The 14,362-nt window shown below is 47.3% G+C and overlaps 4 protein-coding genes across 4 annotated transcripts; 3 read left to right on the top strand and 1 right to left on the bottom strand.

Annotated features, from left to right (window-relative positions):
* Positions 1–282: 282 nt before the first annotated feature.
* trm5 (tRNA (guanine) methyltransferase) lies at positions 283–1,936 on the top strand (the record flags this gene model as incomplete). Its single annotated transcript, XM_056877659.1, has 4 exons — positions 283–618; positions 682–783; positions 842–919; positions 969–1,936. Exons 1-4 carry the CDS (start codon positions 324–326, stop codon positions 1,934–1,936), a joined length of 1,443 nt encoding a protein of 480 aa, XP_056726239.1. The 5' UTR covers positions 283–323.
* Positions 1,937–8,105: 6,169 nt separating this feature from the next.
* On the top strand, positions 8,106–8,752 carry N7487_009928 (DNA-directed RNA polymerase II subunit RPB4; the record flags this gene model as incomplete). The annotated part of the gene is made up of 3 exons (XM_056877658.1): positions 8,106–8,296; positions 8,360–8,487; positions 8,625–8,752. The coding sequence occupies 3 exons, from the start codon at positions 8,106–8,108 to the stop codon at positions 8,750–8,752; spliced, it is 447 nt and encodes a 148-aa protein (XP_056726238.1).
* Positions 8,753–10,284: 1,532 nt separating this feature from the next.
* N7487_009927 (putative C6 transcription factor (OTam)) lies at positions 10,285–12,417 on the top strand (the record flags this gene model as incomplete). The annotated part of the gene is made up of 2 exons (XM_056877657.1): positions 10,285–10,607; positions 10,683–12,417. 2 exons carry the CDS (start codon positions 10,285–10,287, stop codon positions 12,415–12,417), a joined length of 2,058 nt encoding a protein of 685 aa, XP_056726237.1.
* Positions 12,418–13,455: 1,038 nt separating this feature from the next.
* N7487_009926 (uncharacterized protein) lies at positions 13,456–13,791 on the bottom strand (the record flags this gene model as incomplete). The annotated part of the gene is made up of 1 exon (XM_056877656.1): positions 13,456–13,791. The coding sequence occupies one exon, from the start codon at positions 13,789–13,791 to the stop codon at positions 13,456–13,458; it is 336 nt and encodes a 111-aa protein (XP_056726236.1).
* Positions 13,792–14,362: the final 571 nt, after the last annotated feature.

Here is a 14,362-nt window from a genome sequence, read left to right as displayed (position 1 = left end):
ACGATTTAGCTCGGGATTTGGGCCTAGCAATATTAGGCATAGAGAAGAAATAAAGCTAAATACCACCCCATGCACTACAGTCTACTATTGCTCGGATATTCCTCTAAATATTCATCACAGAACCAATATCAATAGTTATTTATGACTGATTCCAACACATCATATTCTACATTTCACTACCTAGGTACATTTCTTGGGATCTAGATCTAGATAAGGATGTCACGTGGCTGATAAGAAATAAATTATCGCGCCGCAATGCGCCTCGAGCTTCGAACAAGGAGACAAGTCCCTAGCAGGCCAAAAATAAACAATCTCCACTTCCAATGAAACCGACAGAGCCAGCTTCCGAGCAGGCTACTCTTCACGAGACCCCTGCCATGTTCCGACCACCCGTGAACCGTGCCATGCGCACACTCGACCGGTCATTTTTCCGAAGAAATGTGCCCCTCTCCGTCGCCCGCGTTTTTAAAACAAGCGATATTTCGAACGTGCGGAAGGAGTTGGTCAAGAGCCGTGACATCCTGCTTTTGCCACGTATTAGCCCTATCCGCGAGGTCAAGGATCAAGATGGCAAGGCATGGAAGGCTATGTTGTTGCGCGAAGATCTGAAGGTCGACGGTAGGTTTATTGGGCTTGGATCAGCCCCAACATTGATCGATGGGCTCTAATCGAAGTATATAGATAAGGCAACATGGTCGCCTACTATCAACGAGCTCGTAAATAAGGGAACTGTCGCCTTAGGGCCTTATGAATTGCTATTGGAATATGATCACTGGTCATACGGTATGCTTGCCAGCGTTTCTTCCCCTCAGCTAAATAGCCCGTGCTAACATTCTCATAGCTGAGATCATCTCATCAATTCTACCTGAGGACCTGATGGAAGAGATCCCCCAAGGCTTTACTCAAGTGGGGCATGTCTGTATGTTCATCTGACTCACTTCCTATAAACCCAATACTGACGAAAACAGTGCATTTAAATCTTCGCGCCCAATACTTCCCATATAAGCACATACTTGCCGAGGTTCTTATGGACAAGAACCCGACCGTCCGTACCGTCATCAATAAAACCGAAGACGTCGGCTCCCACAGCCAGTTCCGCACCTTCCCATTCGAACTGCTGACTGGCGAGAATGACCTAAATGTCATCCAGCACGAGCAGGACTGTGAGTTCCGATTCGACTATGCTCGTGTCTACTGGAACAGCCGTCTGGAGACTGAGCATCGCCGCCTGGTCGAGAAGTTCGCGCCCAGTGAAATGGTGTGCGACGTGATGGCTGGTGTCGGCCCCTTCGCCGTGCCAGCAGGCCGGAAGAAGATTTTCGTCTGGGCCAACGATCTCAATCCCCATGGATTTGAAGTTATGCAAGATGCTATCACTCGTAATAAGGTGCAAGATTTCGTTACTCCCTTCAACCAGGATGGCCGGGAGTTTATCCGTTCCTCCGGTCGGTCGTTGCTGAGCGCGAAGCCTCTTACCGTTACTATCCGCCCCAAGGTGGGTAGAGAGAAGCAGCGTAAGATCGCCGAAGGCAAGGGGTCCCCGGTGCCCTCACCGAAGGTATACACCCGTCCTACCATTGTCAATCACTATGTTATGAACCTGCCTGCTACGGCCATTGAATTCCTTGATGCCTTCCCCGGACTCTATGCTGGTGAGGAAAAGATTTTTGCGCCCAACACGGAGCAGAAACTGCCTATGGTCCACGTTTACTGTTTCTCGGGACACTCCGATAACGAGGTGGATGATCACATCGATATCTGCGAGAGAATCTCTGAGCGTATCGGCCACAAGATCACTGTCGATGACTGTGTGGGAGGAAAGGGTAACCAGGAATTGGAGCTCGCCATTCACAATGTGAGACTGGTTAGTCCCAAGAAGCAGATGTTCTGTGCTAGCTTCCGTCTGCCTCGGGAGGTCGCTTTTCGGAAGGTATAGAGTTGTTGCATAGCTATATATGAGGTGTTTGGGGCTTTCTCCATGCACAAAAATAAGACTCTGTTACCCCACGAAACAACATGTATTATAGTAATAATTGGTAGTAATAATTGGTAGTAATAAATAAGTACGATGAATTTAGTTTCCCATCGGATTTTATTGTTTTATGTCAAGTACTATGCATTTATGCATGCTGAAATTACCAGGTCTTTACAAACCGGAAAATCAATGGACCGTCATGATAACGGTACCATACAAAAATACATACATTGCTTAATCAGCTATGTCCGCCGAGATTGGAAAAGAGCGGATCTTGTCATTTTAGTTAGTTAGAGAATTTACATATGTCAGATTTACCATACATTGTCGTATCCGTCTATTTCTGTCAGTTATGAGCCCGGCTTCGTTCCAATTAAGATCTGTCTACAACATATAGACCATCTTTTACCTAGCTGTCGCCGATTCACAGTGGTTTTGACAACGGTCAACCCCTGAATCGTCGAAGCACCCCTATCTCCTTCGAAGAAGATCAGATTCATCGACGAAAATCGACAATAATGAATATCATGTCAAGCCTCTCCGCGGCCTCCTCCCGCGTCATTTTGAAGGATACAGAATCATGGGATGCATGGCTCTCATATATTAAAGCAATTGCAGTTGCATATAAAGTATGGGATCAATGCAATCCGTCTCTTAAGGAGGAAGAACGTCCTAAATTGGAACCACCTGAAGAGATCATCTCTGTCAAAGATGCCATAAAAGAATACCCAGAACACTGGTTCAATGTGAGGCTATCCCTAAAAGCAGATTGGGATGCAGAGAACAGAGCCTATCAGTCGAAACTACAGGCATTAGATCTAGTTGCGGTGGCAATTAGGCAGTCAGTTGATACTCCCTACCAGCCCTTTATCATTGATATACCATCACCTTTGGAGCTGATGCTCAATCTCCACAAACGATTTGCACCAGAGAGCGATCCTACATACAAAACTAAGCTCCGTCAACAGTGGCGGAACCTAGATAGAGGCCTAGATCGGAACACCGACATCGAGAAATGGCTTCTAAACTGGGAATCGCTTTACCAATCGTGTAAGAAGGCAAGGATGCCAGAAGCAGAGGATGCCACGAATCAATTCCTTGAAGCAATCTCTATAATGTCGCCTGGATTCTATGAAACATGGGCTCTCAGAGTACAGGATAATCAGGATATCCCTTTCTTCGAAATCATGACTCGGTACAAAGCCCACTGGAAGATTACCCATGGCAGGCCGGCTGCGCAAAGAGGCATCTCAAAGGCTGCTTTCTCGACATGGCAAGGCAATGAAGAAGCAAAGCCTATAGAGGCAAGGAATGATGGCCTAGAAAGAAGGCCATGTCCATGTGGCAGGGTAAAATCGAGAGTTCATATGCCTTGGGCCTGCTGGGAAATCTATGAAGATAGAAGGCCTGCTAATTACCAGCCCTCACCGGCATTGAAACAGAAGTGGGAGAAGGCCATGAAGGCTAATCCTAGATGGAAGGCAATTGTCGACAAGAAGCGAGCTGCATATGCAGAAGGCCAAGGGGGACCCTTGCTAAAGAGCAAGCGAATACAACCCTCGACGATGAAGCCTTTGGCTTCTTGACAACCAACGCAGTCAAAATTGACACCGTTATGTCAACAAAAATCAAGGATTTTGAAGCCACAACTACACCTACAGAAGACAGATGGGTAGTTGATACAGGTGCTCAAATCCACGTATGCAACAATCGGAGCTTGTTTAGCACCTTTAAAAACGTACAGAGCAACGTCAAAGTGGGAGATACAGAGACGAAGGTGGCCGGTATAGGCACTGTGGTCATCTATGGTGTAAACCCTACCACTGGAAGCGCCGTTAAGATGAACCTATTTCAAACTAGGTACTCGCCAAACTTCCATAGTAATCTGATATCTCATGGATTGATGATGAAGGGGGGCCTATTAATGAATCTCAGAGCAAACTGCATTGAGACAATTGATGGCCATCGTCAGATCTATAAGATCTACCACGATCAGAAGCTATCATGGCTCACCCAGACAAGGGGTTTTATAACCCAAAAGGCATCAGATTTGAAGCCTGAAATGACGTTTGCCACTAAGAAATCCAATCAGGAGCCAAAATCTGAGGCTTCAATTGAGCTCTGGCATCGTCGATTAGGCCACATTGGCAAGGCGCGAATTGTCAAACTGGCAGAGATGACTGAAGGAATCACTATTGCAAGCAACCCAGGCAAAGAAATGCAGGTATGTGAAGCTTGTCAATTGGCAGATGCACCTAGGCAAATCTCTCGCCGGAAGATAGGCCAGGCATATGGTATATTAGGGAGAGTACACTTTGATCTAGTACAAAACCAGCCTGCCTACAACGGTCATATATGGATGACGCACTTCTATCTCGATGGAATAAGGTGTCACTTCGTATTTACCCATATAAAGAAGAGCGAGTGTCAGATGGCAGTTCGTAAATTCTTAGCATTGATCCGAAACTGGTTGAAAATCGAGATCAGGGTATTTCATTATGATAATGAGAGAAGCGCCGGCAATGAGGTTGAATCTATGATTGAAGACGAAGGGTGTACCATTGAGCATGCACCACCTGGCTTGCCAGAGATGAATGGACCAGCAGAGAGATCTGGAGGCATGATAGTAAGGAACGGCAGAGCATTGCTCAATGGTACGAACCTACCCCACAATCTATGGCCAGAGACGATGTATGCATCTGCATATATGATGAATCGTACCCCTACAAAGATGGATGGCAAGTGGATCATACCATGGAAGGAATTGATGCGCTATGCGGCTCCAGATGGCTTAAAAGATCAAATTGTCAACCTGTCGAATATGAGGCTATATGGGTGCTTAACGTACTCAAGGCTTCTGAAGAGAGTACAATCTAACAAGATGGCTCCGAGAGCAGAGATCGGCTATCTTGTAGGCTATGTTTCAAAGAGCCTATACAAGATCTGGTTTCCATACAAAGGGCGAGCAGGCATAGGCAGAGTTGAAGTTGTAAGAGATGCTGTATTCGATGAATCGAGACAGTACTCTAAAACGAAGCCTTTACCGCAAGAAGAAGATGCAATTAGTACTATGACAAATAGACTAAGCGCTAAGAACTGGCCCCAAGTGCTCTCAATGGAAGAAGCGCAGTCAGAATTGAGCATAGAGATGCGTATGCCGATGTCAATTGCTCGCATAACTCTCAATGATGACGTCGAAAACCGAGAACAAGGTACTGCACCAGAGGCGGTAAATGAAGAAATCCAGGAATCTAGAGTTGTGGAGCAAGCTCAAACTCTAGATAGTAGGGAGGAGACACCAAGGGTCCCCCCTTTAAAGGAAACACCTGTTTTACCTTTAACACCGGCTTCAATGGCAGGCCCTGCTTCAGTGGTAGAACATATCTCAATGATAGAGGTAAGGGATCAAGAACAGATCCCTGGGAGCTTCCCTATGCCACTACAGAGAGCCTCACCACAAAGAGCACTATCGTCGATTGCTACGATTGAGAGTACGCCACATGAGAGATCTCCTACCTCGCTATCTTCGCCAGATCCGATCAATGTCATACAGTCGATCGAAGCTGAAGGGGGAGAGGGAGATCAATATGATGAAGATGAAGCAGAGATAGAGCGTCAATTGCAACAAGAGATGCAGTATACGCCTACTCCAGAGCCAGAAGATCGGCCTACTAGAGAGATCTCTGCGTCAATTGATGAATCTAACATCATCTCAGGCCCCAGAATACGGAAGCCAAAGGCAGATCCAGACTACACTGCATATCTATCGCTAGACGAGAAACAGCTAGCCGAGCCACCAAGCCTTCTATATGCCTTTACAACAGGTATTACGAAGAAGCTCAATATGCAAAACAGACTGCATAGAGATCAGATGCCTCCACCACCAGAGAACTGGAAGCAGCTAAAAATCCATCCCTTTGCCACGCAATTGAAGGCAGCTGCGGAGTTTGAAATTGAGACCTTAAAGGCTAAAGAGACCTTCTCTCAGGTTGCATTACCGAACAAAAAGAGCACCCAGATCTTGCCATTGAAGTGGGTATTTACATACAAATTTGATGCAGATGGTATGCTCGAGAAGTTCAAAGCAAGAATCTGCGTGAGAGGAGATCTACAGTGGATGTCAACTGAAGAAAAGAGAGCTGCTACACTAGCTGTCAAAACAGCGAGAGCAGTATTCGCACTAGTTGCCGCCTTTGATCTAGATATGATTCAGAGAGATGTGGTTACCGCATTCCTGAATTCAATGCTAGAAAGCGAGGTTTATACCAAGTGTCCACCAGGCTTCGAAGCACTAAATCAGTGCTGGCTCCTGCATAGAGCCCTCTACGGATTGCGCATGTCACCAAGGCTTTGGCAGCAAGAAGCTACAAAGGTGCTAGTAAAACTAGGCCTTACCCCAGTGGAAGAAGATCCATGCATCTTTACAACCAAAGGCATTATTGTCTTTTTCTATGTGGACGATATCATCATCGTCAATCACCCCAAACAGGCTAAAGAAGCCGCTTTACTAGATCAAAATCTAAAGAAGCAATGGGAGCTTCGAGAACTGGATGCAAGCTGGTTCTTGAATATACGTATTATACGTGATAGAGAGCAGAAGAAGCTCTGGTTATGCCAAGATAGCTACATCGAGAGCATGGCACACAAATACAATCTCGTCACAGAGAGAAAAATAGGGTCCCCACTGAGCATTGAGCCTGTAGTACCCTATGATGGGGTAGCATCACCGCAACAGATTCATGGTTTCCAGGCCAAGGTTGGATCTGCGCAGTATGCCACCACCATTACCCGGGTAGATGCTGCAAAAGCAACCTCCAAAGTGGCTGAATTCCTTACAAATCCAGGACCAAAGCATATAGATGCAGTCGATCGCATCATACAGTATCTCTATGAGACACGCTTTTGGGCCATTGAATACGGCATCAGAACACCAAACAGCAACAGAACACCAAACAAACAACCTAGAAATCGAGATACGACCCTGACGATGGCGGCGAAATCGGTTGAATTTGCAAGCGATGCGTCGTTCGGAGACCATAAAGATCGAAAGAGCTCCGAAGGGTATATCTGCAAGTTATATGGTGGCCCAATCGATTGGAAGGCCACTAAGCAGAAGACTGTCACCACATCGACTACCGAGGCCGAACTACTAGCTTTAGCAGAGGCAGGAAAAACCGTACAGTGGTGGCGACGAGTGCTTAATGCACTAGGCTTCGAACCAGATCACCCACTATCCATCATGTGTGACAACCAGCAAACTGTCGATTTATTGACGAAGGAAGGGGCCGCGATGCATACGAAGCTCCGGCATGTTGACATCAATCGATGCTGGATGAAGCAAGAAGTTAGCGCAGGTCGAGTATATGTGGACTGGGTACCAACTGCTGCGATGCCAGCAGATGGGCTCACCAAAGCTCTGACGAAGCAGAAGCAGGGACACTTCAGAGAGTTGGTTGGAATGAGGGACGTAGGTCACATGATTCGTCACATGACCTCTGAGAACAGAGGCTGTTTTGCGGAAACTGCATAAATCGACGATTTGAGCCGAGATCAGTGAGGAGACAGGTGAGGTAAGTTGGAATCACTTGCGAATCATTTGCGAAGCGGTTGCGAAGCAGCTGCGAAACAGTTGGAAGAAAGGCAGTCCTTGAGAGCTTTGAATAGCTTCAAGAACTGGGGGGGTGTGTCAAGTACTATGCATTTATGCATGCTGAAATTACCAGGTCTTTACAAACCGGAAAATCAATGGACCGTCATGATAACGGTACCATACAAAAATACATACATTGCTTAATCAGCTATGTCCGCCGAGATTGGAAAAGAGCGGATCTTGTCATTTTAGTTAGTTAGAGAATTTACATATGTCAGATTTACCATACATTGTCGTATCCGTCTATTTCTGTCATTTTACTTCTGGAAGAAGAGGCGGTAATGCCTTCACCGCCTTGAAATGCCGGAAGTGAAACTGCAGAGATCAACGTCGCGCCAAACAAGTCACCTCATCTTCTTTAGAGCAGATACACGGCGTCGACGAAGTATCTTCGGGTAAGTTACTTTCACCAATACATTCAATTCAAATGCGCTAGGCTGCATACCCGAATCTACGAAACCTCGCCTTCCAAATCGCACCATGAGCGTCCAACTCCCCCCACCTACGCACCGCAAGCGCGCGCTGCCGCAAGGCGAGCTCGAAGCAGCCTCCACACTCAAGCTGGGTGCTGATCAACACACGCACACCCTCTCCCTTTCGGAAGCTCGACTCGTTATCCACAAGGTGTTGGAGAACAAGCGGCGCGGGGGCAACAAGTACGAGGAGCCGGAGTAAGTGGACCACAAGACCATTCGATTTCGAGATCGAATGCTTACCTGCAATGTTTTCTACAGAAACTTGACCAAGACTTTGGATTACTTGGATGTCTTTGCCCGGTTCAAGGATGAGGAAAACATCAAGGCAGTCGAACGCCTCCTGAACTCTCACACCGAGCTAGAGATGTTTGAGCGGTCACAGCTGGGTGAGTTTTGATTTGCACTGCCCTCCTCCAACCAGCCAAGACTTTTATTCGATCTGTCGTATCTGCACGTGGATATCATTGTTGAGGGGAAGACTTGGTATTCTCAGATTTACTGACTTGTGACTTCCTCTGAACAGGTAGTTTGTGTTGTGATAATGCCGAGGAGGCCAAGTCTCTCATTCCGAGTCTTCAGAATAAGATCTCCGATGGAGACTTGCAAGAATTGCTGGATGAGCTGACCAAGTTGCGCAACTTCACTGAGTAAAAAAACATATGCCACAGGCCGGTCGCATTTTCACTGTGGATGCCTCATTTTTAGGAGCATGGAGTTTGAAGGCGTTATTTTTTTTTTTTTCTTAGTTTGGGTGGATTTCCAAGTGTAGATCCTAAACCTTTGCAACGGATTCCTTGGATTAACATACCATAGGTACATACATAGGTACATATGGAGGGGAACTGGTGATTCATAATAGAAACCTCCCCGGGCCAACCATTGCAGGTCAATTCTTATTACATACTCTATCCAATTTAGCCAAGTCCGTGCTCTTCCGTTTGCCACCGGAATAGTAATTTAACATGTGCCGGGGAATGTGCCCTTGACTCCGGGGTGTTCCACTCCGGGGACTAACATTTGAGAAGCTAAAACATCCTATTTTGGAGTATTACATATGAGATTGCACAGCGGTCAGAGAACACAGCGAAAGGTATGTACGAACAACAGAGAAGATGCATATTTCGGGAGAAAGTGCATAGAGTGCATAGAGTAAATATAGCCTAGGCTTTCTTTCCCTCCACATTACATTCACCCCACAGTTTTGGATTGCAGAGTTTCTCGGGCGCTACTGCGACTGTTAGTATGGGACAGACTGTGATTGGTTAGGTGGAAAGCCGTTATCACTGGATGGTGATTGGCTCGGGAGATCCTTGTCCAACAGTACCTCGGCCAGTCAGACAGTCAGGTCATGCAGGAAGACAATCCCTGGGGAACGGCAGAGGACAAATTAAATGAAATTTAAATGAAATTTAAACCCCGATCGGGCCATTTTGAGGTTCTCATTATCTAACTATTTGATCTATATCCCTCTGTCAGAAACTAAATGCAAATGATGACCTAAGGATATTCAGTACGTAATGCAAAATCTGGTTTCAGAACCAATCAGCAAGGAACAGCTTATCTTTGACAATTAAAGTGTCATAATGTCCATAATTGTCAGTCACTTGTTTTAACTTAATATAGGTTTTTGTTACGAGAGCAAAAAAGCTGATCGCCTGGTACTCGGAAAAGTAACGAATTTTGGGCAACTCAATAGTTTATATTACCTATTAGATCGTAGATCCATGTCATCATGGATTCTGGCATTCTGGCATTCTGGATTCTGATTCTTTTCATCTCTTTTCCTCAACTTCGCTCTATTCCCCAGATCTTTAACGAGTAGGAATGACGGAGCGGACTATTCGACATCTCATCTTGCTGCAGTCACTTGCAGGTTCATCTGCCTGATATACCTCTTTTTTTGATCTCCGGTGCCGGCTTTGGATTATCGTGAACTTACTCCGGAGATAACCAACTCTTTTTTTTTTTCTTTCTCTCTGATAAGAGTATGTGTCTCTCTTATCACCATGATCTCATCCAATGACTGACGCGGTATATTCAGAAAAATAAGAGGTCTGGAATATAGATCTTAGATTACAGAGTAACACGTCTGGAGGAAGCTCCGTGAAGACCCTATCATCGTTTCTTTATCTCCGCTCTTATTTGCCCCGATTATCGTGCCTCCAGGGCTAGTTCCGGTCCACATGGCTACCGTTATCACTATCCAGCCTTCGGGCTATTCCCAAACCCATTCCCCTGATCTCCGCCGAAAGACGGGTTCGACCCCAACGCTCTCGCCATCCCCCATCTCCATCAATTCGACCCTTCCCCGCGTACGGAATGGAGCTAGCTGTGACGCTTGTCTCCGCAGAAAGAGCAGGTGTGCCATGAACGAAATGGTCAATAAGTGCTACTCATGCGACTTCCATCGCCAGGATTGTACCTTCACTCTCACAGCCCAATCCGAGGTTACATCCAAGAAAAGGAAATTGGACGAAGGGCAGGAGCCCACCGAAGCAATTAAGCGGTATGGAATTCCAACCGGCTGGGGATATACTTCAGCGCCCTATATCGAGAGAAATTGTGCCCTAACAATCTCCAGACCCTCAACAATACAACCGACGCATTCTATCCCGGAAACTGAGCCTCACACATCAGCAGTGAACATGATTCGCCCCGGTTTCTTTAACCAGTCAACCCAGCATATTGGCATGACCACTGAGCTGGAGCCGACCTTGTTGGATTATCTCCCACTTGACCAATACGATGAGTGCACAGTCTCCAACTCCCGCGTGCGGAGATGTGCCGACGACGGCACCTTCATGCGTGTCGTCGACACTGTGCCTGGCGGTGACTCGCAGGCCGTGTCACTTGATGTTATTGAGAGCCTGGTCGCACCCTACGGCTCGACATTGATCGAGAAGTTCTTCGATCATGTACACCCCTCGTTCCCAATTTTGATAGAGGAAGTGTTCCGCCAATCATACCGTGAGCGCCGTGGTCTTTCACCGCTACTACTCGCCGCAGTCTATGTCTTGACATTGAAGTTCGTTGATGTCGGTGCTGCTTCGCAAACTGCGCGCAAACCCGATGCCGCACGGCTAGAGGACTCGGCATTGAAGCTGCTGATGGATTCTTTGCAATTCCCCAGTGTCTCGACTATCCAAGCCGGGCTCCTGCTGACACAGAAGTCGACTCTAGCTACGGCATCATTAAATGGTCAGCTGGTCACGGCCGCGTTCGAGCTGGGCCTGCATCAGGACTGCACGAACTGGCGTATGGAGACTTGGGAGAAAGGACTGAGGAAACGCCTCGCGTGGGCTTTGTATATGCAGGATAAATGGTCGTCGCTGGTGCACGGCCGACCCTCGCATATTTTCGCCTTCAACTGGACGGTCAAGGATCTCGTGGAGCAGGACTTCTCGGATGCCTTTGCCTCCGGCACTGACTCCTCGCACGATGAAACCGCCGTCGGCCACGGTCCTCTTCTTTTCTGCCACATGGTCGCACTAACAACCATTCTCTCCGATATCCTCGACCGTTTCTATACATTGCACGCCATCGAAGAGTTCGCCGCCGCTGGCAACCAGCGTACACGCATGATTTTAGAAAAGGCCAAACCCGCCCAAATCCGTCTTAAGGACTGGTTCTCTTCCCTTCCACCATCCCTCAAGATGGAAACTTCAACTGGCGAACTCGTCGAAACAATAACAGACGAACACGCCCGCAACGGCGCCCTCCACCTCGCTTACTTCGCCACCGAAATAACCCTACACCGTTGCATCGTCCGCTCCCTCCTCGCTGAAGGCACAGACCAGTATCTCGCCCACATCTGCCGCTCCGCCGCAAAGACCCGCCTGATCTCCGCAATGGACTTTGTCAACCGCCTCCGCCCTGCTCACCTCCGCTCTTTCTGGCCCGCCTCCGCACGCACCAACTTCTCTCTCATCGGCTCCTTCGGCATGCTCCTTCGCATCACCGCCCCGACAAACGAGGAGGCAGACTTCTACCGCGTGCGGCTGTGTGAATACCGTTGGACTCTCGGAGTTAGCCACAAGAATGCCGAATTCATGGGCTTCGCCCTTCAAAGTCTGGATAATGCCACCGCGCTCCACAAGCACGTCCCCGCAAAGCCGGGGATTGCAGAGCTCATGGCTTCGTCCGGCAAGAACGCGCCGCCGCGCATGCCGACTTCGGCGCTTGGCTCTTACGATGAGGCTATGATGGATGCCGCCGGCACCGCCGCTTCCAGCTCGGTTATGTCGGGGCTTGCGTCGCCAGCTACCTCTGTTAGTGATATGGAGGATGATGGGGAGGCCTCCATGGCGCCCCTGTGATCATCACGTCCACCTCTCTTCCCATCTCTTCGCCTCAGCTTCATATTTTCCTACCTCCGCCCCGACCTCATATCTTACCTCATTTCAACCCTTTTTTGACTCCTTCTCATGACTCCCCCTTCTGCTCTGGCGTTTTCTGAGGAATTTGTTCTTGATTTTTCTGAGATGAAGCGCTTGATTTTATTTGAAATTATTGATTATGGATGCATCTACCCCGTGCACCGAGTCTGCTTGCACCGCGGACTAAAACCTGTTACGTTGTGACGACGGAATTACCCTGGCTTTGGAATATCTGGATTAGATCAGATTTTGATTATGCTTCGTGCTTGCTTTTGGGTTTTACTTTTCGCCAATGTTTCTAGACAGGAATTATGTATATAGATTGGATGATGAATTATGATTTTATTTTTTTAACAATGATGTTGGCCCTGCGTATCTGAGTGTAGTACCTAAATAGTAGCCTCCTCCCAAAGCCATGTTGGCTTTAGCTTTGGAATTTGGACGATTTTCCCTCGGCGTTATGTCCGAGTGTTTCCCGAAATATGTACCAAATGGAAGCCAAGAAGCGTTATCCATGGAGACTCTGAAGTTGTGGATGCCATGGTCCAGAATAGATGTCCCAGCACAACATAGAAGAGATGTTCCTTGGGAAAGAAGTCACACATGGTCTATGTCTGGATGCCATATGTACGTGTGAGGTTGATTAAACCGATGCCGAACCGCAAGATGGCAAAGGTTTGATGCTTGGTTTGGTACACAAGTCCAACCCGTTATATTCCAACGTCTTTATTCCACTAACACAGACCACCCCGGGCTGCTTATTCTTGATCAAGTTGGCGACCTAAGTGCTCTTGCATTTGTCGGGTTCCATAAAGAGAGGCCCTTTCTCTCCTCGGAACAATGGCGTTCAGGGCATCGGCAAATATCGGAGGGTTCTGGGTGGAATCCTAGAAAAAGATGAAGTCAGTAATGCCCATCGAGACATCCATGGGTTAAGCGAAAAGAGCAAGTTGAACCTACATTAGAGATGACAAGAAGTCACTCAATAGATTGTGTTTGGTCGTTGAACATTTGAAACTTTGCCGTGGTAGGACACTCGGGGTTTAAACCACCCTTTTTCCAATTGATCGTGGGTCTGATGTCGATGCAAGCTCCGGGGTAGTCAGAACACACACTTGAATTCAAGCTTGGCAACTTCACTCCCGTCACACCCATCATCGAGCTGCTGGTTTTAATGGGCAACCAGGATAGATCGAAATGAGCGGAAGCCAGGATCTTAGAAGGCCGGGTCATTGGTGACTTCAAGTGCACTAGTGCTGTCACCGGAACCGGTGTGGTAATTTCGATCTGCGGCAGGTTTTCGCCATCAGACATGTAATCAAGGTAGTCGGTGGTCTCAAGGCTGTCGGGGTATGTCTAGGCAGTGGTATCAGACTGTGAGAAGGTAATAGAGTGTCTCAAAGTCTCCCTCATGAATATGCCTGGGCAGGCGACTGGGTTTCGTTCCGAATCATTGATGACTTCAAGCGTTTTGACATTATCTTGAGTGTCCGTGAAGAAATCATTGGATATGGGAGTATTTATAGATGAGGATTGTGTTAGTCCATGAAAGACATCCCAAGAGATACCTGAGAGACACCTGAGAGATACCTGAAAAGGCCAGAAGGATTTCTGACAAGGCCTAATAAATGGATATCGAAGAAGTTTACGGCTAGATATATTTTTTAACAACTAGGACTCTTGCTATCATTTCCCTCTTCCCTCCCTCGCCCTATCAGGTATCAGTCTCCTGGAGTCACTGTTTCGATAGTTTCTATATATTTTTATGGCTTCTTAGTGTGATCCTTCTCACTATCTCTGTCATAAATACTACATAGATGATGTCTCCATATAATACACGAAAGTAGCATTAATGGTACGCTCAGACACAGTGGCTGGGAGAATT

This window comes from Penicillium crustosum (genome assembly GCF_028827405.1).
Source record: "Penicillium crustosum strain IBT 35664 chromosome Unknown utg000004l_segment0_segment0, whole genome shotgun sequence".
NCBI lineage: Eukaryota > Fungi > Ascomycota > Eurotiomycetes > Eurotiales > Aspergillaceae > Penicillium > Penicillium crustosum.
This window is presented reverse-complemented; position numbering and strand designations above follow the sequence as displayed.